Source organism: Pelecanus crispus, chromosome 4 (assembly GCF_030463565.1).
Source record: "Pelecanus crispus isolate bPelCri1 chromosome 4, bPelCri1.pri, whole genome shotgun sequence".
Lineage (NCBI taxonomy): Eukaryota > Metazoa > Chordata > Aves > Pelecaniformes > Pelecanidae > Pelecanus > Pelecanus crispus.
This window is the reverse complement of record NC_134646.1, coordinates 76782296-76808545: the sequence shown is the minus strand read 5'-3', so window position 1 is coordinate 76808545 and position 26250 is coordinate 76782296. Positions and strand designations below refer to the sequence as shown.

Sequence of the window (26250 nt, the reverse complement as noted above, 5' to 3'; positions counted from 1 at the left end):
TCTTTTCAGTACTGCATTGCAGGAAAGGCAGCTGTGGGTGGGGGCTTCTTTACTATTTTGGTTTTTATGAAAATTAACTGTACTTTCCAGAAGCAAGGTACTTCTGAATCCTTTTCCTTGCTGTTTTTCTGAATCTACTCAGCTATTGACTAGAATTAAGAAGTAACTTTTGCATGTATTTTACTTAAAAGAAGTTTGAAAGTTGCTTTGCAACTTTTGGCAGGAGTAGCTTACATTGTTCTTGGAAACAAGATTCCGAATCTTGAAAACTTTTTTCTTAGTAATGAGTGAAGGAAATGAGTGTTAATCCTGTTTTGTAAATTGTACTTGCACTTCAATAATAAGCCCTCTGGGTTAATTTCTCTTACCTCGCAGGGCTAGTTTCTTGGAATGCTAGTTCATTGTCTAGTTGTACAGCATGTGCTTTTGCAGTTTAAAATATGCATGTGGATCAAAAAATTCATGCTGTCTAGTAACTTAGGTATGGTCAACTACATTGAGTATATGTGTCATGAGCACTCTAGAAAAAGATGTTGTTCTAATCTATGATATATTTTTAAGCTACTAGGCAAACTGATGCTGCTGGGCCTGTTCCAACGAGTAAATCATCTTCAGTAGGAAGCTTTTATCATCTTCCATCATATCTGAAGTTATACGATGTTTTGAAAGCAACCCATGCTAATTATAAGGTACTGCATGATATTGTTTGATTGAATTAGAATGTGGTTGGGCAATCACTCTGTGTTTCTTTTAAATGTGGCTCTGCTTGTACTGAAACTCACTTGTTTGCCTGTGTAAACAGTTTATCCACAAAAAAAATTTAAAAAATCATAACCACCACCAATAAAAACAAAACTCAACCAAACAAAACACCCTGATAGGCCTTGTCACCCTATTGCTTGTTTCTCTGCTGTCAGTAATGCTGGTACCAAATGACTCTTCACTGGCTTGGTAGTGCCAAATGCATCCCAATGTCTGTTCTCTCTGCAGTTTATTCCAGAATGGGTAAGATTTTTCCTCATTAGTTCAAGTAATAGAAGATGCATTCCCTACGGGCTTTGTGATCTGATTTGTACACTTCAGGGGGTGTATCCTTCTTACGCCTACTGTGTTTGAGAAATACATTATCCCTTCTCCATTACTTGTCAACATCCTAGGCCTTCCTGGATGTTGTAAGTTCCTCAAGCTAGAAGATCCCTTTCTTAGTCAAAATTAAGTCCTACCTTTCCAGCAATTCATCATCGAATCATCATCATAGAATCATCACAGAATGCTTTGGGTTGGAAGGGACCTTTAGAGGTCATCTAGCCCAACCCCCCTGCAGTGAGCAGGGACAGCTTTAACCAGATCAGGCTGCTTAGAGCCCTATCCAACCTGATCTTGAATGTTTCTAGGGATGGGGCCTCCACTGCTTCTCTGGGAAACCTGTTCCAGTGCCTCACCACCCTCATTGTAAAAAAATTTCTTCCTTGTATCCAGTCTAAATCTACCCGCCTTTAGTTTAAAACCATTACTCCTTGTCCTGTCACAACAGGCCTTGCTAAAAAGATTGTCCCCATAAGGGTGTCTAAGCTGTCAGTGGTGTTGATTGAACTATACTGAAATTTTAGGCAAAAGATCATTTTGTGTCAATACCCACTTCTTTCTGTAACTTTTATCTCCATGTCAAGTAATTGTTAAGAAAAAGTGTGATTTTACTTTTTGGGACCAGGTTACTTTGGATCTCCAGAACAGTAATGAAAAGTTTGGATGTTTCTTACGGTCTGCCTTAGATGTTCTGTCTCAAATCTTGGAACTTGCTACGCTTCAAGACATTGGAAAGGTATAAGATTTGTGTGGTTTTTCTTTTGTAGTTAAGTTGTCCAATATCTGTCGTCCTTACTGGGAAAAAGCACATATCATTGATTTTAAAATTGGTACTGTTGAGAGAGACAGTAGTCCTAGAAGCATTGTTCTGCCACAATGTTGGGTAAAGTGCTAAAGCAGATTTTCCAGGTTAAATTGCTGCTTTTGAAAACTGGCGTAACATTTTTTTACTGTTTAAACTTTATGTGGAGATTTTTCTTGCAAAATGGTTTGCCTTCAGTCATTCTTACTATATTAATATGTTTAAATATACTCATGTTAAATATACAAACTGTCAGAAGGCATACTACTCTCCTTCCTCTCCTGTGTATTGATATTTTTTCTCCTTAACTGTAGTGTTAGGCATTGTGGTATTTTAAGACTAGGAGGCAGATCTTGCATTTTTATTTCTTCACATACTTCCACAATTTCCCTTAAACTAGTGTAGTTTTACTTAGTAAAAAAAACTGTGCTATTATCCAGTTTTCATAGTAATGCATTATCCAATGAAGAAAAATGCAATTAGGTGCACTTGTTTTTCTGCTTTTCTAGTGTGTGGAAGAAATTTTGGGATACCTAAAATCATGTTTTAACAGAGAACCAACAATGGCAACAGTTTGTGTACAGCAGGTAAGGAGGTAATTTTGTTGTGTGTTACTGAAAGGTTAATACTGATGTCCTGGGGTTATCAGTTGGATACTAAGACTGGCCATTCTTTTAAGGGAAGCAGTATGAGGAAACTGTAGCCCAGATGGAGGAAACGGAGCATGTTTTCTTTAATTTTCATGACTTGTTCTGAAACTTGATTGCATCTGAATAATATGGTTTCTTCTTGAACTGCTTCCAATTCGGAGAACTATTTTAGATAATGCTCAGAAAACAAGTTTGTTTCCTACCTTCCCAAATGTGTTCTGTAGCCATTTAACTACATCAAAAACCCGGAAAGCAAAGAACTGCTTTCCTGGTGGATTTCTTGAAGGCTTCCAGTTAAATGTTTGGGTTCAAGTCATCAAAGCTTAATTTCGGTGGGAGGTGAGCTGTAATAGACTGTTTTGAATTGTCACATGGAAGTAGCTTCAGTTGCAAAAACAATCATATCTTTTTAGGTGAGGTGTGGAATGTTTCTTTTTTCCAGCTTTTTTTCTGTCATCGTCTATTTGACTACATGATCTGCAGTTTGAACTTTGACTTTTCCTCTTAAGTCCTTTGGGAGGATGAAGAGTCAAGTTTTTTTTCCTGAAATGTTAACTTTTTTCCCCTTCCAATTTTCTTCTCTAGTTATTGAAAACATTGTTTGGGACAAATCTGGCTTCTCAGTACGATGGCTTGTCGTCAAACCCCAACAAAGCTCAAGGCAAAGCTCAACGCTTAGGTTCTTCCAATTTGAGACCTGGTCTCTATCATTATTGCTTCATGGCACCATACACACATTTTACACAAGCCCTTGCTGATGCTAGTCTAAGGAACATGGTTCAGGCTGAGCAGGAACACGATGCTTCAGGGTAACTTTCTTCCCTTATGATATAATGTTAACTTGAACTAGAATCTCTTTTTATTGTTTTTCATAAGTGCAAGTATCATAGGGGAGCTAAGTAACTTGAAATTACAGTACTGTGTATTATTTATTTCTTGTAGACTCAGAGTAATTTGTCTTGGTAGTGAGATCCTGAATGCAACACTGTACTGATTATCACTAATGTGTTTTCCAAATCAAAGCTAACATTAAAATGCATATCACTTTAATTTTTTTTTAAAAGCTAATAGTTTTAAATGCTTGTATTCAAAACTATTTCACTAATTTGCTAATTATAGCAAATAGTCAGTAGTCTTAAAGGAAATGCAGAAAGATGACTAAGCAGAGACCAGAAATTATTTCTCTACTAGATGTTTGTTGTCCACAAATCTATGTGATCTAATCAAAGTGTAATGTAGGTTGTCTCTGCTCTTTTGTTTTACTAATATTCTTGAAGCAGTCAAGTAGATAAAGAAAGGTTGGGATTGGTGAAACAATATGCATCTAAGAGTGTGTTTGTCCCTCCATTTTTTTAATGTGTATGGGGGTGTTTTGTATTTTTTTTTATTGCAGATGGTTTGATGTGCTGCAAAAAGTTTCTACACAGCTGAAGACTAGCATTACCAGTGCAGCAAAACATCGTGCTGATAAGGTACTTGTATCTATGTACTCCTGAAAGAGCCATACCTTAGATTAAAACCATTTTTTCCTCCTTTTAAAACGTAATTTGGCTTTGAATCAGAGACCTATTCAGATATTAGATTACTTTAAAATCTCTCTATTACAGAATGCTATTCACAATCACATTCGTTTATTTGAACCCCTTGTCATAAAAGCATTGAAACAATATACTACAACAACATCAGTACAGCTGCAGAGACAAGTTCTAGACTTGCTTGCTCAACTGGTTCAGCTACGAGTTAACTACTGTCTTCTGGATTCGGATCAGGTTGGTACCTCACCACTTTTGGCAATTTGTAATACAGGCATCTCACTAGTAGGCTTAATATTTACAGCAAAAATACTTGCAACAGTCCATTCATTGTACTATAGGTGAAAACAAAGACTTAAAGGAGGGTGAGACTCAATTCCACCCCCAACCAGGACGAGCTTCAGATTTCTGGTTTTCTATTGCATATAAATTACTTTCTAAGCTCTGCAATGACTATTTAAGAACTGTTCACCAGACTGACTTTAGGAATAAGATGATGTGGACAATACAATCAGTGTTGTTAAATAAAACTTCATTTACAAATAGAAATACCTTCTTTCTGTATTGAGAGTATGAACTTCTGTATACTGGCAGTAGTGAGCATCATACTTAACAACCATTATTTGATTTTAATGGTGGGGGGAAGCTAGTGGCAAGAACAGTAGTCTGTGTGGTTGTCTATATAAGCAGTAAATTTGTAACACAAAATTTAAGTGTTTTATTTACTACAGTATTTTTGGGTTTATAAACTAGTATAAGTTGCAATATGTAACTTTCCTGTAAGTTCATATGCAGATAAATCTTTTCAATGCATGAATACTTTGGATTTTATCTTGGTTTAGAGCTAGGTTTTTGGTTGGTTCTGAACTTCTTGACTGTAATACCTCAAATAGTGTGTGTTTACATGAGTGAGGGAGAAAGTTATACTTAAAAATGTATAGACTATAGGTAAAAAGTGGCATACGTTCATGCGAACCGTAATAACTGTAATAAGCCCTAAGATCAACAAGATTCTCAAGATTTCTGTAAATGTAGAGGGAACACTTCATGACATATTAGAATGAACTATAAGTATAAATGATTTTCAGTGCCTTTCTCTCTTAAAACACACACTTTTATAACTCTGTCAAAATGATTTTGAATGGGAATTAATGTCTCTGTTCATTGTTATCACTTTATCCTCTCTTTAGGTGTTTATTGGATTTGTGCTAAAGCAGTTTGAATACATTGAAGTAGGACAGTTCAGGTATGAAAATGGCAAAGATCCTTTGAACAGTGCAGGTTTACAACTGTCTTGTTCTGAAGCATGTAGTAATTAATTTTGCTGGTTATTTCTGCTTTATGAGAAAGGGAGAGTTGGTACATTCTGGGCAAAGCACTTGTTTATTCTCTGGCTCCAGTGTTAGCCCTTTCAAGATGATTTAGGTTCCACATGGCTGAAGAAGTTGGGAAGCAGCATGGGGGCGGGGGGCGGGATCTTAAGCTATGTTGGGCTGTTTCTCCATCTGGTATTGTAAAACCATTCCTTTGGGACCACCCACCCTACCCCAAAGCTATGTTTTCAGGAATCGGCACTTCATTGCTGGGATTCAGTTGCTGGAGGGAGAGCTGCTTCTTCCTATTGTGGACTCAGTGTGAATCCATCTGTGTTTTGATGACCTAGTACATTTTGTATAGTGCCTAAGAGATCATAAGCAATGCAGAGGAATTTTTGTTGTCAGCTGTTTCTGGGGTTTTTTCTTACACTTGAGTTTGTATGAAATGATAAGAGGGTTTTGTGCTTCTGTGCTACAGAAATACTCCAATGTGTGTCATGCATTAGATAGTATGTTATAATATAAGTAACTGTGTAATGGTCAAAGCTTGAAAGAAATCCCTTGGGGGAAAAAAACGCTTAGTAAAAAACAGGGCACAAAATTTATAGAAATACTCTATGAAAGCAGAACAACATTCTTAAAAAAAAAAAAAAAAAGCCCTTCCTGTAAAATCATTCATTTTTACTGAACAGAGTTGTGCAATTCAAACTTGACACTTTTAATTTTTTGTTTTCAGGGAGTCTGAAGCGATTATTCCTAATATCTTTTTTTTCCTGGTGTTGCTGTCTTATGAGCGGTATCATTCCAAACAGATAATTGGAATTCCTAAGATTATTCAGCTGTGTGATGGTATCATGGCCAGTGGGAGGAAAGCTGTAACACATGGTAAGTAAAAAAAAAAAAAAAAAAAAAGCACCAACACTAATATTAGTATAGTATTAGTACTAGTTCAGCAATAAAAACAGTATTGAACACTAAGCTATAGAAAACTGTAATCATACTGATTGTTCCAGAAGACACGAGCTTTTAAATTTTTAATACATGAAATGAGTCTCACTTAATTCCTTCAGGAAGTTTATTGTACCCTACTAACACTGCTGCCCTGTATTTTGCATCATACATAATAGCAACAAAGCTTTTATTTGAAACTTTATTAGGTAATAAGTTCACAACATAGCAGTACTTTAAAGGCTTTGATTTTAATTTTTAGTCCTCTTTGCTTCCACTTTCAGCCTTTAAGTAGAAGCATCTCTTTCATACTTCCCACTGATATTGCTGAGAAATACTTTATAAACATATCTATTTTAGCTCTATGAGAATGGGCAAATGTGTCCACAATATAAATTTTCTACTGGAAGTAAAAAGATAGACATCATTATGCATGATAAGTTTGGGGTTTGTTTTTTGGGGTTTTTTTAGGGATGGGTAAAACCTTTAATAAACCAAAGCACAGCTTACTTTTAGTAGCTGAACTGTTAGAATAAGAAAACACTGTTCACAAGTAATTTGTCTCATGCTAAAGCAAGCAAACAAATGTCATTTCAGCAATACCAGCTCTGCAACCCATTGTTCATGATCTTTTTGTGTTAAGAGGCACAAATAAAGCTGATGCTGGAAAAGAGTTGGAAACACAAAAGGAGGTGGTAGTGTCAATGCTGTTGAGACTTATTCAGTACCATCAGGTAAGAGAGGAGGACAAAATGTCCCTGTGTATGGTCTATAAAAAGGTAACATTGCTTTGACTGCTTAAAATACTTCAGGCAATATTAAAGACTTTCTGTACGAAACTTGAATAGCTGGACTCTGTGTGTGATCTTTCTTTACAGAGAGAGTATGCAAAGATTTCTGGGGGTAGAGCAAAGGTTTTGCACTGCAAATCAGTATTTAAAGTCAAATAACATGTCTGTGGAATTTTATAGTCAAGCCTAGGTAACAAAGCACTAAAAAGCTCCAGTTAGGTTCACAATCTTGGTTGTGTTGCAGATTGAATAAATAGACGGTTAGTAGAAGAGATGTAATGAATTAGGATTCGAGAAACTTAAAAGAATGGGGGTAAAAGTGGGAGAGGACAGAATTAAAAGTAGGAAACGTGCTGCATACAGATGATTTAGTATTGCTGCACAATACCAATTTCTTCAATAACATTTTAAAATGAATTACTTTATTCAAGTAATGAAACTGGAAGTTAGACAGTTGTTAGCACTTACTACTTTGCCCCAGACCTCATGGGTCTGGAAAACATGTTTCTGCCTTGTAGGAGTATAAGAATGACTTTCTTCAGTACACTTTGTTTAAAAGAAAAATGTAAAAGTCATTTTAAGAGAAGTGACATAATTAACATGGGATCTTACTGCTTATTCAGGTGCTTAACAAACTCAATGTGCTTTTCCTTTCACCACGAGAAAATACAATTCTAGTGTATGCTAATGCAAGCAATGTATTTTCTGAGAATAGTTGGAAAAAAGTCAGTACATTTTGTCAAAATAATTTGTTAGAACTGCATGTTCAGATTGGGGTAATTTTGTGTATCCACATTTTCTTTTGAATTTGTAGTTTTATAATCATAAAATGACTAATATAACTATATGAAATGACACTCTGTAGACACATGATGTGAAATAGTGAATAACTTTGTGTTACATAAGGTACTGCAATTGCTAGCAGAACCCCTTCTGACACACTTAACCTATTAAAGACCACCCATGCACTGCTCTTCCCACACCATCCCATTTGTAGTTCTTACTCTGTCCTGTTCTGCTGGTACAGTACGTATAAAATAATGCCTGGGCAGTTCCGTTGTTCCCTGGCTGTGGCTGGGATATTCTGCAGTGGTGTCCCTGTAATTTGGGAGGCTCCAAGAGCTGCCACCTTTAACTTTTTTCTGTTACAACTGTAGCTACCATCCATGGAGCTCCAGAGTTCAAGTCATTCAGCCCAGAATTGCTCCTGTCTCCTCTCTCATGAGGAAGCTTTTTCAGGAGAAAGTCATCTGGTGATCGCTTTTCTTTTTTTTTTCTTTTTTTTTGTAATTGGCTGTGTTTCTGAATCTGAACTACTTGAATTTCTTTCACAAGTGCTCCGTCTAACTGGTTTTCTGAACCAGATTCTTCTGACCAGCTTTCCAGTCCATATATTAACATTCCTGCTTGCTGTGTGTTTGGCCTGTCTATCCTTGAAAGTGTGGTCTCTCTAACCCTTAAACCAGTAACACATTCAGCTATTAGAAGTGATCCTTGCTGTTGGTGTGCTCCATTATATGCTCTCCTATAAACTTCTTTATGAAAGTGACATATCTCAGGTGAATGAGCTCCATAAAAATGTCTGTTCTGTTTCCTTGATCAAGTTTAAATGTTATTTGAGCTAGAGTAAAAGAATAATATATCTGTGTGAAATTGTTCTCTTCCTTCCTCCCTTTTTTTGTTGAGTATGTGATACGGCATTTAGATTTACTATCCTTTTTCCAGTTGTTTAAGTAGTCTTTTGATAAATGCCATTTAAAAAGGACCAAGAAAGCATTGTTGTTCTATTTTATAAAAGTAACTGGGAATTTTAAAAAAAAAGGGGGCGGGGAGTCACAACTAAGAACAAGCATTTAACCTGAAAATGGGGTTTTAAAAATGTTGTGTGATCTCTCATGTGGGTTTTCTTTTCTTTTTGCTTTTTGGCAGATGGATGAAACAGTAAATACTTTTTCCCACTACAGTATTACTTAAATGTTTCCTGTTAGTGTGGGTGTTTACTTGAATTCTTTTGGACTTTTCCTCAGGTGCTAGAAATGTTCATCTTAGTATTGCAACAGTGTCATAAAGAAAATGAAGATAAATGGAAAAGATTGTCCCGGCAAATAGCTGACATTATTCTCCCAATGCTTGCAAAACAACAGGTGGTTATGATTTTTTTAATCAATAAACATCTAAAATAATTGTTATCATGTATGTATCAATAATAGCTTTGGGTATTTAATTTTTTTATATGAAGACAGATTCTCTTGAAAGTGTGGTTGCCATATCTGAAAAAACAGTTACTGCAAGATAAATTAAGTCTTCGAAGTGATGAAGGTCATACTGAAATGCATGAAGTATGTGCAGTATCTTTAAGGCTGTTTCCAGAGGAAGCTCATTCTACTTTTCGCACATGATTATATTAGAGCACTTATTAAATGGTGTGAAGATTCCACCATGTCTATAGAATGTCAAAATTTTTTTTTGTAACTGCAGTGAGTCTAATTGCATTTTTTTCTTAGTGAGGAGAATGAAAAGACATAGCCTGAAACTGCACTAATAAATTGCAGGGTCATGGAATAGTCGAGGTTGAAATGGACCTCTAGATACTGTCTTCCCCTCAAAACAGGGTCCACTGGAGCAAGTTGCTTAGGATAATGTCCAGTCAAGTTTTGACAGTCTCCAAGGATGGAGCCTCCGTAACCTCTCTGGGCAACCTCTTCCAGTGTCTGAGCATCCTCACAGGCAGAAAACAAATTTAAAAAACCTGTATTTAAATGGAATTTCCTGTATTTCAACTTGTGCCTATTGCCTTTCATCCTGATACTGGATACCAGTGAAAAGATTCTGGCTCGCTCTTCTGTACCTGTGTTGTCTCCTCCTCCTGTTTCCCCTGGTCAGATACTTGTACACATTGATGAAGATCCTCCTGAGCCTTCCAGGCTGAACAATCTCAGCTGCCCCTTGTATGACAGATGCTCCAAGCCTGCAACCGTCTGCGTGGCATTCTGCTGGACTCCCTCCAGTGTGTGAATGTGTCTCTTACTGGACTGCCCACTGGGCAAGGAGAGCAGGCCCTTTTGTATCTGGGAAGAAAAGAAGACTCCTTTTAGGAGAAAGATTTTCAGTGCTGCTCCCTAAGCAATAGAGGGCTTGTCTTCGATACAGCTTTCCTGGAATTAGAAACACTTCAAGGATAAAAAGTAAAACTAGTGAAATTGTGCCCTTAATGTTCTTTACTCCATGATGGCAAATCCTCACCCCCATGAGGAGATCATATGGTTGGGGAGAGTGGGCAGTTATTGTGGATCAGACAACAGTTATTAAGCAAAGCTAAAATGCTGGCAAATTGAAAGCACCTTTGTTTTGTATGAATCTGTGCATGTGCTCAACTATCAAATTATTTAGGCAAGATAGGGTCATCCAGATTTCAAGTCCAGTCCTTTGCTTTTTGCAGTTGATTGTTTTATAATTTATCTAAAAACCTGATCAAGTAAGGTGTCCTACCTCTGTTGCTGCAGTGTAATACCATTGTAGCTGTTCACTTCTCTGATGATTAGGATTCTTTTTTTCCTCCTAGTTACCTGCTTAAGTTTATTCGTGATCAGCTTTGCTCTCTATAAATACACCTGGTAGGATGTGCAGGGAGGAGAAAAGTTTTTAAATTTTATGACAAATCAGTCTTTTGGTCTCATTCTGAATATGGCATATTTCTCCTAATAAAATATCTGGTATGTATATTGAATTTCATATGATAGATTTTTGTCTGTGTTCTCAAAACTCCTGTGTAGGAAGGCCATAGCTTTTGGTTGCTCTAAATTTTGTACTGTAAAGGACAGCTTTGTTATACACAGATTGTCATAGAAATGTTTAAAACATTAAATGGTAATCTTCTGTTGCAGTTACCTTTAGTGGATAGTTACAAATTAGTTTTGTGTGTTTCTTTTACAGATGCATATAGATTCTCATGATGCTCTGGGAGTACTGAACACTTTGTTTGAAATTTTGGCTCCTTCATCCCTTCGCCCTGTGGACATGCTTTTAAGGAGTATGTTTGTTACTCCTAAAACAATGGTAAGCAATTCTTTCCAGAGAAGAGAGAATCTGGTGTCTTTTATGCAAAACAAAAAAGCAAGTGTTTCTCTATCTTAACTTGCAATGTGGTGTTAAAGTACCTGCAGCAGATCTTAGGAAAGAATTGGTTAGAACTGATACGATTTACCAACTGGGAGCACTTTATACAGGAATGTTCTGCTTATGGATTACTTGCCTTCATTTTGTGTTTTGAGGATTAGGAATGTAGAGAAACATACTGTTACAATAAATTCTAGAATGCGGTTTAATAGGTAAATCACATTCTTCTTATGTAAGTATTAGTACTGTTTTTGTAATTGAGGGATATAAGCTTGACAGTTACCACAAGAATAGCATTTTGGAAGACGTGAACATAACAGTTATTTCCTGTTTGCTCCATTCTCAAAAGGATCTGATTTTATACAACAGTTAATGAAAATGTTTAACTGCAAAGGTATTCAACACAACATAGGAATGTATTAAAAAAAACTTAACAGTCTTCTGCATTTTTGTGTTTGTGTTAGGCATCAGTGAGCACTGTCCAGCTATGGATTTCTGGAATTTTAGCTATTCTTAGAGTTCTGATTTCACAGTCAACAGAAGACATCGTTTTATCCCGTATACAAGAACTTTCCTTCTCACCATATCTGATTTCATGTCAAGCAATTAACAGACTGAGAGGTGGAGAAAATAACTTATCTGCACCAGAGGATCGCACTGAGGTTAAACAGGCTAAATACCTGCCTGAAGAGACATTTTCTAGGTGTGTTGCTTTTTGAATAACTTAAGGGAAAGATTAAGATTTCTGATAAATTACACACATATTGTGCAATGTATACACATGTATAGAACTGCTACCTTTATAGGAATAAAGTCTGTCAATAAGTTGATATGGGAGGAGTGCGTGCGGAGGAAGGAATAATGAGGTGGGCAGTAAAGGGAGGAGATGAGCAGTTTGTAGTGGGGACTTTGGATTGTTCTGATACCTCTTCTCGGGCCAAGTGAAGGACCTAATGGAGCTGTTAAAATGGGTGAATCCTGCACTTGTTAAAATCGGGTCCAAAAACTTAACTGGTTAACCCTTTACTTCCTCCCTGTGTGGGGACTGAAAGATGACTTATCCCCTTAGTAGAAGCCCAGGTTCTGTATTAGAATCTTGGCAGCAGGTGGATTAAAATCTATTAAGTTAGTTGTGCTCTTTATTTCATATTTTTAAAGAGTTGGCTTTGTCTGGTTAGCTTCCCATGCTGATGTCCTCAAACATCAGGCAAAAGAAGCATGGAGAGATGGCAATGGTATTATGTTGTCAAAATGTTTGTCATTAAGGCATTACATTTTGATGTGGTGGGAAGCATTTGAAATAGCTATTTGTTTAAGAAAATAAGAACTTTTTACTCAAGTATGGAACTTCAGGTAGAAATAAAATGCTGTTTCTTATTCAGCTCACTGTGAGGGTGATAGGTAGAGGAAAAAGGGACTTCTGGACTCCCTTAATGTGACCTTATGTCCAACAGGAATGAGTTGAGGAATGATTATGGCCAGGAGCAAGGATGGCTTTCCTCAAATGCCCTTTTCTGGTGTTTCTTTTGATTTGCCCCCCTACCCCCCACCCCCGCTGGCTGGAGGTTTGATATGGAACCGATGTGGTAGAGTGTGGATGGATGAGGTTGTAAACAGCTAATTACTGTGACTTGCTGAGTTATCCCTCCTCAGCTGAGCTGTGGTAACTGTCATGGTGTGTTTTTAGCTCATTGCAAATCACTATAAAGACACCATAGCATTTTGAATGTTTGCTGTGTAAGTGAAGTGGGCTGGTGTGTGCATGCTGTCACGACTTCAGCTGATGAGTAGATAACTTAGATCCAATATGTAATTATTAAAGTGTTTGTGATGGTCTCTCCATACCTATAGCATCATACTTGTTTTAGGCCAACCTGTTCCGTAGCATTTAATTTAGCATCCTATTTAGGATGAATGGACAAGGACTTCATACTTTATTTTTCAAACTTAGAGTTTCATAGGCAAACCTCCTCTTACTCTGAAAGATGTTGCACTGATAGTTTTTGTTGATTGTATACATTGTTTTTCAAGGTTTTTACTACAACTGGTTGGCATTCTACTGGAAGATATTGTTACCAAACAATTGAAAGTGGACATGAATGAGCAGCAACATACTTTCTACTGCCAGGAGCTGGGCACGCTGCTTATGTGCCTAATACATATCTTCAAATCAGGTAATACTTTAAACAGTGCTTTGTGTTGTAGCATACAGTGGCAGGGTGGTTTTTCAGTTCTGAGACAATTTTTGCATGTGTTGAACTACTGAGAAAGAATACGTAGGTGCTGAAAACATTCTATCCTACTCAGGATAAAGAGCCTCCCAAACTTTGTGCTCAGGCATGCAGGGCACATTTTTCACATTTCTTCTGTCTGGGTGGAACAAAATGTAACTAGTGACTTTTCATCTGTCCTTTTAACTATGTAAGATTTTCCAGTCCAAAAAATGCAGAGCATTTCAAATTTGTGGCTGTGTTTCTCATGGCTTTTTTCGATTTGGAGGTTGGTAGGTATGTCCAGGCTTAAAATACTGAGTTACAGACCACTGGTTCAGACTCAGTGACAAGGTAGGTTCCTGTTCTTTGTCATAATCAATAAAATCATACAAAAAAAAAAAACCCCAAACAAACAACCAAAAACCAAACCCAGAAGAATAGGAAGGGTAGTACTGTTCTAGCTAGCGGGTCTTGAGCTCCTTTCTTCAGGTTTGGGAATTCTGCCTTAGGTGTCTTCTAGATATCCAATCTCTGGCACATTAATAATTCCTTAGTCCTTAGCCTGGTTCCTTAGTGCCACTATTAGGAAGATAAGACTATCTTCCCTTTCTTTTATTCTTTTATTCTTTCCTTACTATGACTGTCCTTTTTGCCTTCTGATTTTTTCACCCTGCAGCTGAAATCCAACCTTGGATTATAGTAGTTGGCTGCAATTTAAAAGGTCTTGGCACAAGTTCCTGGTTCTTCAGACTTCCTTACAGATACGGGGCAAGGAACTCTGCATTCCATGGCCTCATCTGTAAAATGGGAGTTAAAGTACTTCATTACTTAGCAGATGCAAATAATAAAAAAGTGCCTACAGAATACTGTTAGACATTTAACATGACTGTCTGCTCACTGTGTCCCAACAACCTCTAATGTTTTTTCTTTTCAAGCTCTTCCTACAGATTTCAGTTATAAAGTCCTTTCCTGAGGGGAAAAAAACATTTAGTTTTGTTCCTGTCATTGCTACTAGCTGCTTCTTGCAAACATAAGTATTGTAGGTGTAGACTTAAAATAAGTTAATAAAGTGCTGATGAAGTGTTCTGGTTCTCTATCAGAGCTTCTGCATTGCCTTAATTTAATTTTCAGCAGCTTTACTCCTAGTCTTCAGCAACAGTAACAGGTAGAAAAGTGAATGGGAAACCAATTGAATTATGTTGTGAGAGTTTGTGCAGCTGTGGTGGATGATTTGTCTTTTGACTTGTCAGAAGAGAGCTTTGGTTTAAGAAAGGGAGTCCTCCACACCTAGGTTCTTGCCACAAAGACTGCAGGATTGTGAGTTGAAGAGGCACAAAATATGGTGATAGTTAACCAGAGCCTTCCTTGATCTTTGTTTTAAGCCTGCTTTAGCGCACAGGACTCTGGAGGTAGTGCGTGATAGTTCTTTTTTCCCATGTGTCCGTTACAATAACAACTGCAGTGTGTATACTTCACTTGTAATTGCTGTTACAGAGAAACATTTGAAAGAAATATTGTAACAAATAACTTATGCCAAGGTGATTTGGAGTAAGTGATTAAATGGTGTTAAGACCAATGAAACCAGAAAATCAAGCTGGTGATTGAAATCAGGGAAGTAGGATCTTCCACAGTGGGACCTGGGGATAATGGAAAGGGAAGGCTCAGCTAGTTTTGCTACAGCAACTAGTTTCCAAGCTGAGCGAGTCTTGCCAGGAACTATGTAGAGATTTTCATGCAAAATTAAATATTAAAATACTCATGCAGAGCACTGTGATATGTGTATTGTATGACATCTAGAAATGAATTTAATCTAAGATTACAAATCAACTCTAAGTACCAGTCATAATGTGGTTACCTGATGCTGTGTAACGAGTAGAAGGAAAGTTGTTCAGACACTTGAGCTGTATTTTCATGTTGCAGCATCTTCTTTCAGGTTTACGCTTAGGGTTAACAAAGTGCCTGGTTTTGTAATACTTCTCTTTTGTTCAGTTAAAACCTCTATAACTTTTTTCTCTAAGTTACATTCTCCTAACTACAGGTGCAGCTCATAGCAGCTTGTGTCTGGGAACACAGACTAAGGTCTTCTGTCATTTTTAACCACTGTTCCACTTCAATGTTTTCTTTTCTCACCCATTACAGTTTTTTCAAAATGTGAGTTGCTGACTCCTATGTATTTAACTATAGGAAGCTACCAGATTAGAAATGAACGCTTTCAGCGTGCTACTTTGAAGTTAGTGGAAATAGAAGGCATAGACAAAGTGAAAAGATTAGCATGCAGTGGCTTTCATGACTGTAGTAAGTCACTAGATGGTGCAATTACTGCAAATGCAGGAAACTGGAATGGGAGTAGTACTGGTTTGCTAGTAAGTGGAACCCAAGTTTTGAGACTTAGTTATTTTTCCCATTCTTTGCTGTTTACATTGTGTATTTGTCAGTCCTGGGGGCAGCTTAAACGGTTCCACATGGCTGTGGAATTTACAGCTTCATTCTGCTGTATATCTGGCAATGCAAACAAGCAGGCAACACTACAGATCTCCTTCATTATTCTGATTAGCTTTTGGTTTCTAACTGGCTCTGAAGAAACCCTTTTTTTCCCGATCTTCTTATAGAAATTCAAAAAGTCCTGTACCTTTAGACAGTTCTAAGTTTATCTATTTTCCTTGTTTTCCCTCACTTTGTTTTGACATATGAATACGGAATCAGCAAGTCAGAAAGCAAAATTCAGCTTTTGTGGTGAGTGCTCAGTATGCAGGGTAATTACTTTTCTCCACTTAAAAACATGTACTTTTTGCACTTTAGAAATTGGATGGAAGGCTAGCAGTTTAGTTTCAGCTAAATGTGTTTGGAAAGCCCTCATCTAAAGTAGGAGACCTTCATTAGTGATCTTCCATAGCATGTAAAATAGTAGTTACAGCATTGTTCTTAATTAGAACTTCTGTGTTGTACTTAAAAAAAAAAAAAAACCAACAAAAAAACCAAAACAAAAAACCCACCTCAAATCCTGGTCTGTAATCAACAATTTTAAATTTGGTAAGGTTTTCATGTATCAGAAACTTTTTGATACATGACAGAGAAAAAGTTGAGAAGGTAAGTTTCATTACAATTCTGGTCTGATCTAAAGCTTTATTTATTGAGTCTGGGAGCTTGTCATTACTGGTTTGCGCACCGCCCTTGGGCGAAGACTTGCCTTATATTTGTAAAACCACTTAGGATATATGTTCCAGGAATGGTAGTGGCTTGTGAAACAAGATTTGTATTCTCAGGGTACCCTGAATAATTTTAAAAATTTAGAATTCAGACTAGAGTGTAGTTACTCTAACATGCTTTTACTGTTTCCAGGGATGTTTAGAAGAATCACAGCTGCAGCCACCAGACTTTTTACGGGAGATGGATCTGATGGTACTTTCTATACCCTTGAAAGTTTGAGTGATCTTGTTCAGTCCATGATTCCCACACACCCTTCTTTAGTTCTCCTCTGGTGTCAAATCCTGCTTCTTGTCAATTATACCAACTACAACTGGTGGTCAGAAGTGCATCAAACCCCTAAGTAAGATTTGGTTTTGATCCCTAGTAGTAGTAGTAGTGTGTGTCATAATTATATTTGCTAAAATTATATTTTAAAAAATCTAGCTTTCTTCCTGCTAAGCCTGTCAGCCTGTTGAATAGTACTATTTGGATTCTGAAATAAGTAGTTCTGCATTTACTTTACATGTATACGTGTTGTCTGTTCTGATATCAGTATGTCTTTCAAACTAAGGAAATGTGTCCTGCACTTAGTTGTTCTTCAAAAGAACTGCCAGGTAATCTCTTCACTTTTAAGGCAAGAAAGCTTCATCTGCATACTACTTTTAATTAAAATTATGGAAATAACTGTAACAAAATACTCAGTATTTCATGTTCCTATGGAGGCTTTGTATTTCACCTTCTAGCAAATAACCAGCCAGTGCAGATGATACACACTGTTGTGTTTATGAAAATACAGTCTGATCAGTACAACTGTAACTATAGTTATATATGTTCTCAGTGGGTCTGTTACTAAATGCTATCAAAACATAGTATCAGCACCATGCTGATTCATTAGCATCAAGCACCGTAGTAACCTCACTTAATGTTAGTTGTCTGTAATTCAGAGATTTGGTCTAAAATGAGTGTTTTCTTGGTCTGAAGTTAGTTCATCCCACCTGTCAGGCATTGGAATGATTCTTCCTTTGGGGCTAAGGAAGATACCCCCTATGTGGGTGGGTATCCCTCTGTGTAGAGGGATAACTGTAGAGGGAGAGTGACAACTGACTTGAAAGACGTTTCTGATGCTTGTGCAGTGAATGTTAGGGAAGACTAATCTTGCTCTACAACATGAGTGGATCAATACTTGCTCAAATGTGAGATTCTTGCCTCGGTTCAACCTCATGATGTGAAAAAAATATTATTCTAATTTGAGGAAACATGAAATTACCAGGCTTATGAGCAAAGTAGGGCAACTAAAATAGCTCTTCTGCTATCTGCTGCAGTTATCTCTCTCTTTGTTGTTGTTCGTTTTTATTTGCCAGTATCACCTCTGTTTTTTCTGGGTTGGGCATCACTTTCAATCTGACACTAGACTACATGCTCAAGAACAGCGGTTTGGCTTGAGAAGAAAATACAGTATTAGGTTCTGTTATCCTACCAGAGATGCGATAGCCCGTATTTTCTTCTAAATAACCTATTTAGTTCTTCAGAAGTTGTTCAGACTGTCAAAGGAGGTAATCAGCATGGAACAAAAAAGTGATACTACAATTGAGAAAGTAAAGAGCTGATGGAAAGCAAAGTGTTTACTTCAAAGCAGTATAATGTTTGAATGAGGTTTCTAGGAAAATAAATATGTAAGGACATTGGTAGGATATGCCAAGCAATATCATTGTTAATGTTTCAGTAGCCATAGTAATAAAATACAGTAATAAAATAGTAACAAAATATAATGTACTTCTGGCAGGAGACACAGTCTTTCTACTACCAAATTGCTTAGCCCTCAGATATCTGGAGACAGTGATGAATCGGATTCAGAATCTAAACGTGGCATGTGCAATCGAGAGATAGTGAGAAGAGGAGCACTCATTCTTTTTTGTGACTATGTTGTAAGTTTTGAATTATTTTATAACTACAGTTTTGAGGTGTTATGCTGACAGTCTTTTGTTATTGATGTGCATTAAGTAAATCTTTCTGGTTCACAAGTGAAAAATGAAGACTTGTGAAACTAGTCATTTTATTTTCAGGTGGTGCTTCTGTAAGCTTAGGTATGACCTAATTTGGCATTTATTTTCTATTCTGAACTGCGAATTCTCTTGGCTTGTAAAGGATACCTGGTGGGTAATAGAATTATCTGCTGGGTATCATATCCCTTACTTGTGAGGTGCTAGAAGCACACTAAGTAGTGTTAGACTTTCCAACATCAGTAGCAGTGCACAGTATCTAGGAGACAACAAATTTCTGTCTTTATACCTTAAGAGGAGAGGTTTTACGTTAACATTTAAATTCTATTTTGGCTCTCCAGTGAGAGCAGTTCCTGTGGCTTTGGCTTCTTGCTGCTTCAATATTAGCATTTTAGTTCATTGGGAACTTTTGAAGTGAATCTTCCTGTAATACCTAGTATTGCACTTTGGTTTGCATTGCAGAGCAGTTTTGGGGCAAGCAAACTTGCATTCCTTTCAGACTCAACTAAACCAAAAGCTATGTTTAAGAAGCACTTCAAGTCCTAATGGATGTTCAGTCACCAGAGTCAGATTAGACATAGTCCAATGTAAAACCCTCCAAAACCTCTTTACTGGGGAGTGTCAGCCTCTCGGCATCACGTGGTTAGCTGTACAGATCTTTTCATGTTGCATTGCAGTGCTTGTTGATATACACATAGCCTCCATATGTTTAAAATTAATTATTGACAGATCTCTTTGGATTTGCTTTCCAGAAATTATTCATCTTGTGTTTAAGGCCAGTAGTAATAAGAAATCTTTAAAAAGAAGCCTAAATGAAAATCACATTTTACAAGAAGACTCTGTGTGTGCATGTTTATTTCAAACAGCATTTCATTAAAAGTAGCATCTTTGAATCGACCTTCTTGTTTTACTTGTTTCTAACCTGGATTTTTAGTGTGTTTAAAAAAAAAAAAATTACGAATTCAGTATTATATCTCTTAATTTGCAAGAAGATCAAAAGCATTTGGAAAATTTGTCATGTAAAAATAATGATGGTGATATTACAATATAGACACTCTATGCCATTATTTTAAAACAGCTACCAGAATTATATATGAAAAACTTCATGTTGTGTCACAGTTTTTAGTAATTAAACGCTTAACATAGGCATTACTGGAATCAGATTTTAATTTTTTCCCCTTCAGTGTCAAAACCTACATGATTCAGAACACTTGACCTGGCTTATTGTGAATCATGTTCAAGACTTGATTAACCTGTCCCATGAGCCTCCAGTACAAGACTTTATTAGTGCTGTTCACAGGAATTCAGCAGCCAGTGGTCTCTTCATCCAGGCCATTCAATCACGGTGTGAAAATCTTGCAGCTGTAAGTTTAACTTTTTGACTTTTTTTAAAGAATAAAGTCACTTATATTTCAGCATAAGTTTAACTGATAAGTATGCAAATTCTGACATTTCTGGGTCATTTATCAACTTCTAATTTTATTTTTAAAGTCGCTTCTATAAAAATGCAAACAGCGAACCTTATAATATATTAGCAACTTCAGTATCAGATGTGTTCAATCCATCAAATCTATGAATTCAAGTAGAGTTTGTTAAGCTGCTTTTCTTCCTTCTTGGGTATTACCCCTGCATAATAAATATCTGAAGGGTGAATTAAAGCTGTAACTTTTGTCCTTGGTAGCATAAATTACGAAACTACTAACTACAGAGGCAGGAATAGGAACCAGTCCATCTTCATAGGCCTTAACAACATGAAAATGATTTGCAAGCTCATACCTTCCCCATTGGTCTGCCCCACAAGTTGTAGCCTCTTGGTGAGGTGAATACTGCTTCAGAAGTTCAGTGTATGGTTTCTGTTGATTATTTTAGTTTTCAAATTAAAAGGAGTGGATGATGTTTTATAGGGATGTAAGGTTGTATGCATCCCTCTTAATCTTGGGAACTCACTAGGTGGGAAATGCCATTTGCTGGGCTTCCTCTAGAGCTAATGGTGCGAGATGCTACTGCACCCTGAGTAGCCTGGTAATGTTTCCTGTCTCTTCCTGTTGTCTCTGCAAATCTTGTGCAACTGCATTAGTGCTTTAGGCATGTAAGTAAAACACTCTAAAGTTAGGTGAGATGAATCTGGGCTTTAGTGTCTGAGAATCAGTCAAATGAACTAAACTAAACATGTTTGAATGGAAGGTATAGTCATTCTGTGAAGAATTTGGTGATTATCAGAAAAGTCAGTAAAACTAAAATAGCTGATATTTACAGTCTGCTCTAAAACAAGATTGGTTCCATGAGTCAAACTAGTTTGTGTTCCTCTCTTTAGACTTTTGGTGCTGAATTGGTGCTCCTATTTCAAAAACCAAAAAATTTTTTAAAAAGTTCTTTGCACCTTCTTTTAATCCTGAGTAGCCATTGCTGTTTCTGTGATTAAACATGTGCTCAGAAAATCCCTAATGCTTATCTGGATTTCTCTACTGTCTCTTGCTCGTTCCTACCTTCTTCCAGTAAGAGTTCAAGCTTGTAGCTGTTTTCAAAGCTTTCTACAATTCCACTTAAGTCTCTCTAGCTTTTTTCCCTAAAAGTTTTGCTCCCTACTTTTTGCTTACTCTTTGTAAGGTAAGCTTTTACAATTAAACATCAAAAACTTAGTGTTCATGTTCATTAAATAGCCCAGTAACTCAAACCTATTCATATATAGATGATTACATTCATTAGCAGTTGTCTGCTATAGTTTTTTCTAAATGCCTTTCCCTTTACCTTTAAGATCTCTGTATTCCCATTGATTGCTTTTTTTTGGTCTGTTTTTCTGTTTCATTTCAACATCTAGCCCACAACTCTGAAGAAGACTTTGCAGTGCTTAGAGGGAATACATCTCAGCCAGTCTGGGGCTGTCTTAACATTATATGTTGATAAACTTTTGTGTACTCCATTCCGTGTGCTGGCTCGCATGGTTGACACGCTGGCTTGCCGTCGGGTAGAAATGCTTTTGGCTGCAACTTTACAGGTAAAGATAAATACCCTTATCTGTAAATAAGATTGGGTAGTGCTAGCAATATAATCAAGTGTAATGACTTAAAGTACATCAAAATATGATCAAGTTTAAGTGATTTCATTGGCAAGAAACGTTTTTACTTAATATATAGGTACATGAATGTTTACATTTCACTTTATCTGCCTATAATTTTACTAATCTGTTCGAAGTACCTATGGGTATTTTAGTTATTTCTGTCCTATAAAATTCTTGTGACTCTTTTCTATAGAACAGCATTACTCAGTTACCAGTTGAAGAACTGGATAGAATTCAGGAATACCTTCAAAGCAGTGGATTAGCAACAAGGTAAATAATACCAATACGTGTTAAAATGCCAAACTAAATAATGTTCTATCTACTACTAATTGTGTTAACTCTTTTCTTCCTACATTTGGGTTTTTCTTAACGATAGGGTAGTGGGTCCTTTTTGGAGGTAAAACAGGAGTAAAGCCTCTCGTGAGATGCAGGCATATTCTGGCACAAGGACAGTCGTATTGGCTGAGTTGAATTTGCAGTATACTTAAGAATTAAAGCGAGCTAAAGGCTTGGAGGCATCAAATTCTCTCTCCTGCACCCCACTCAGCATTTAACTTCTAAGAGACAGCAACCGCAAATTAATTCCTTGACAAAAACTACATTACTGAAAACAACTTTATTTTCCTCAAACTTTTGCAGAATTTTGTGAGCTGAAGCTGGGTGGGCTTGTTTTTCACTCCCCCCACCTTCTTCCCACACCCCTACCTGTGTTAAAAGTTTTAACTGTTTAGTCTCCCAGCTGTTTAAATGTAAACTGCTGTTATAAAAAGGAGCAAATTATTCAGCTTTTGAAAAGCTTTATTTAATGTTGGAAAGAGCCTAATTTACTCCTCTTGATGTCATTACTGTTTGAGGTTAATATCTGCTGACTGAAATAAGGAAGTACAGGGAAAGAATCTAAAACCCAAGACTGTAGTAGATTGATAGCAATGTGCCTTCATTGGTAATGTTACATGTGAATTTTTAAAAAACTCCAAAATCTCCAAATGACTTTATACAAGTTCTTGATAGCAGTGATGAAATAAAAAAAAACCCCAACCACCCAAAAAACCCAAACCACTGACACTGCCATAAATCCACAAACTGGAATTCTTAATTTTTTTTTTTTTTAAAAGTTCAGTTTTAGTGGATTCTTGTTTGGCTTCTGTTAGAATGTAATTGTCTGCAATAAAATAATCTGTACACTAACTTTTGATTCTTCTTACTCGTTAAAAATTTACTGCATAAAGAAAACTGAACAGCTTGCATCTTATGCTTAAGCACATACAAATTTTAAATCTAAATTAAATTTAAATCTTTATTATTGATGGTGCTGAGTTCATTTGCTTTGGCTACTGATAGCTGGTGAAATTTGCAGTTTTGCATCATACGCCTGTATATATCCAACGAAGAACTTAAGACCCTACTGCTTTTCTCTCCTGGGATTAGAATTAGCTCACTGGATGTCTTTCTATTTTTAAATGATATACAAAACTGAGTAAGTTAGCTCTCTGCTGATGTGTTCTTCTATTTTCAGACACCAAAGACTTTACTCGCTCTTGGATAGGTTTCGTCTTATGGTAGCACCAGACACAACTAGTCCTTCACCTCTGGTTACTTCACACCCACTAGATGGAGAAGACCAACCAGTGTTAGAGAATGTAATTCTAGACAAAGTAAGGTTATACTTGGAAAGAGTCGCCTAAAGTGCTTTGGCTGTAAACAAGCTTTTGCTCATTACGAAATATTTAAATACAGCTTATTCTTACTATGCAGTTAATGTTCTCAGAATTATTAATGAATACCAAATATAGATCAGTGAATGATTTCGTATGTGTTGGCTGACTGTTGAACTTAGAATGAATAACTAGCACATGCATAGATGTTTGTTATGTTGATGGTGCTGTGAAAAACTATTGAGTTTTGTTTCTTTACGTAACTTTAATGGGAGGATTTATATAAAGGTTCAGTAGGGACAGATACATACTTGTTTTCTTGATGTGTTTACTGCAGTGATCAGTTATTCATTTGCTGAAAGGCATTGATTGTCTCTTGGAAACTAAGCATTACTTCTTGGTTTCCACTTCTCAGCTTTAAATTACTTTCAGAGAACAATCATGACTACTTAACTGTTTCTGTCTTTCATGTACTTAGATGCGTTTATTTCAAAGCAGGGTGGGAGGCTACGAGCAAGCCTTTTGGGGCCTGTGTCTTCCTTTCTTTCTAGTTTCTCCCATGGCACAATTTCTTTTCCTTCATGTTCTACAGAGATACACAGTAACAGGAAACATATGTAACTGAGGTGGCAAAAACCATTTGATTAGCTGACGGTTTGGAGGAGACTAAGTAGTCGAGGAACCCATTGACTTAGAGAGATTGAGAGCTACTTAAACAGCAGGAGGAAACACTGTTTGTACCCAGAAACCCATAGCTTTCTGTCCTCAAATTAACCAGAAAACCTCCTTCCTCTGTAACTGTAAATCCTGCACGAAGGAAGTAGGTTTTATATGCTTCCTCCACAACCCCTACGTAGTTCATAGAATCATAGAATATCTCAAGTTGGAAGGGACCCATAAGGATCATCAAGTCCAACTGCCTGCTCCTCACAAACTATCGAAAACTAAACCATATGACTAAGAGCACTGTCCAGATGCTCCTTGAACTCTGACAGGCTTAGTTGCATTCTAATTAATATCAGCAAATTCAGGATGTCGAGTTAAGAGAAAGGAAACACAGAAGAGGGTAACTGAGCCTCTTTATATTCCTTAGTTAAATTAGTTAACTAATTCCTGTAGGCTCATCATTAATAATTTAGGGAATGAATTTGCAGTGATGTATGATGGTCTTCATTCATTTCAGTGAGTGTTAAAAAATGGATGTTATCTTCATCTGCTGATTTATTTGAATCTGAAGGCTTTTTTTCCTTGGTTATAGTATTAGGTTTTTTGCTATTACTGTTATGTTTGTGTGACTACTGAGTATTCTAGAGGTTTTTTTCTAGATATTCTCCTCAGCTTTAGGATCCTAATACATACACCTGTGCTATATGTTAAGCTGCTTTTTTACTTGTTTCCTGTCCTGATTCTGTGGAAATAGACAACTTGCCAGTGAACATCATTGGCCTAGTTTAAGATGGCCCATTCACCATTGCCTTTTTCCTTTGAGGTTTTTTTTTTTACATTAATGTGGCCTAGTGATCTCTTAAACGGACCATAATTCAATGCCAATGAGCAATTCTCCCCCTGCCCCCATGAACTGTATTATTTGCTGAAAACAAATAGGTAATAAATTTCTCTTTTTAATTATTAAAGGACTGGTATGTGTCACTTGTGAGGTCGCAGTGTTGCATCAAGTCTGACTCGGCACTGCTCGAAGGCGCAGAGCTGGTAAATAGGATTCCTCAGCCTGACCTGAACTCCTTCATGACCAGCAAGGTAACTTGTTTGTCAGATGGAACACAGTCAGCTGAAAAGGATGTAATTATTTCTAACATTCTTATTGGTAGTATTAATAGACTAGATTCTTAAATGTAAACACTTAACATTTATATGGTACTGATAGTTTACTTCTTGAATTTCAGTTCATTTTGGAAACTGATATAGTAGATATGTTTCACTACTGTGTCTAGAATGCTGCTAATAGTAGCTTTCTAGCAGTACAGGTTGGGAGTATAGAGTGGAAGTGAAGGTTAGTTTATGTATCACAGTCACAAAAATCCAATTTTACCACTTTACGTAATCTTCTCATTTTACCATACAGGCTCTTACAAGGCCAGGTGTTTCTAACCTTTTAAATATCTGTGCTAGATGACTTGCAATATGCCACTAACAGGCCACAGATAGTAAATCTGGCATAAAGGACAACTTGTATCTATTACGTTGTTTTCTAAGAAAGTATTTTGTTCAAATTCTCTGCATTACACTTGCTGCTGGTATGCAGAAGTAATAGTGGGAAAGTGTTTTTAAAAAGGATTTTGTTTGACTGACTTGTTTGAAAACTTACAACTTGAAGATTCCTTGTATATAGGTCATCCTTAAGCTTTACTCACACATTGTTCTGAAAATTTGGAATAAGCATATTGATTTTTCTTTCCAGTACAGTAGTGCTTGGAATTTAAATGTGGAACAAATATGGGCTTAATTGTGGTACGTTAAACCACAGAGGTCATAATGACAAGTTAGCTAATTAATAAACTGTTAATTTACCCCATATTAGTATGCCAGAATAGTATTGTCAGATAGTTAGCTTGTCTTTAAAAGCAATTTCTTTACTTTTTATTTACTATTTGATTTCAGGAATTCAACCTAAGCTTATTAGCACCTTGTTTAAGCCTTGGCATGAATGAAATCTCAAGAGACCAGAAGAGTAGCTTCTTTGAAACAACTCGGAGGGTGACTCTGGATCATGTGTCTACCACTGTACAAAACCTTCCTGCCAACCACCAGGTTTTTCAACCACTATTGCCAACTGAGCCATCAGCCTACTGGAAAAAACTAAGCGATACCTTTGGTAATAGAAATAATGATCTTTTAAAGTTTATTTTCTCCTCTGCAAAGGTACTTTACAGATGTCT

At 36.7% G+C, this 26250-nt stretch overlaps 1 protein-coding gene across 4 annotated transcripts in view; it reads left to right on the top strand.

Annotated features, from left to right (window-relative positions):
* The window catches only part of HTT (huntingtin), an 88655-nt gene that overhangs the window by 39524 nt on the left and 22881 nt on the right, over nt 1-26250 (top strand). For 3 of the 4 annotated variants that reach the window (XM_075709559.1, XM_075709561.1, XM_075709558.1), the window contains 21 exons: nt 562-689; nt 1712-1822; nt 2398-2475; nt 3124-3347; nt 3932-4010; nt 4146-4307; nt 5261-5316; nt 6123-6271; nt 6932-7068; nt 9153-9269; nt 11059-11181; nt 11706-11944; nt 13273-13415; nt 16794-17001; nt 18424-18565; nt 19825-20004; nt 21459-21635; nt 21892-21968; nt 23215-23353; nt 24989-25111; nt 25973-26186. In XM_075709559.1, the coding sequence (XP_075565674.1) occupies nt 562-689; nt 1712-1822; nt 2398-2475; nt 3124-3347; nt 3932-4010; nt 4146-4307; nt 5261-5316; nt 6123-6271; nt 6932-7068; nt 9153-9269; nt 11059-11181; nt 11706-11944; nt 13273-13415; nt 16794-17001; nt 18424-18565; nt 19825-20004; nt 21459-21635; nt 21892-21968; nt 23215-23353; nt 24989-25111; nt 25973-26186 (3006 nt within the window). The remainder of the gene's footprint in view (nt 1-561; nt 690-1711; nt 1823-2397; nt 2476-3123; nt 3348-3931; nt 4011-4145; nt 4308-5260; nt 5317-6122; nt 6272-6931; nt 7069-9152; nt 9270-11058; nt 11182-11705; nt 11945-13272; nt 13416-16793; nt 17002-18423; nt 18566-19824; nt 20005-21458; nt 21636-21891; nt 21969-23214; nt 23354-24988; nt 25112-25972; nt 26187-26250) is intronic. The other variant, XM_075709560.1, reaches the window with a different exon arrangement.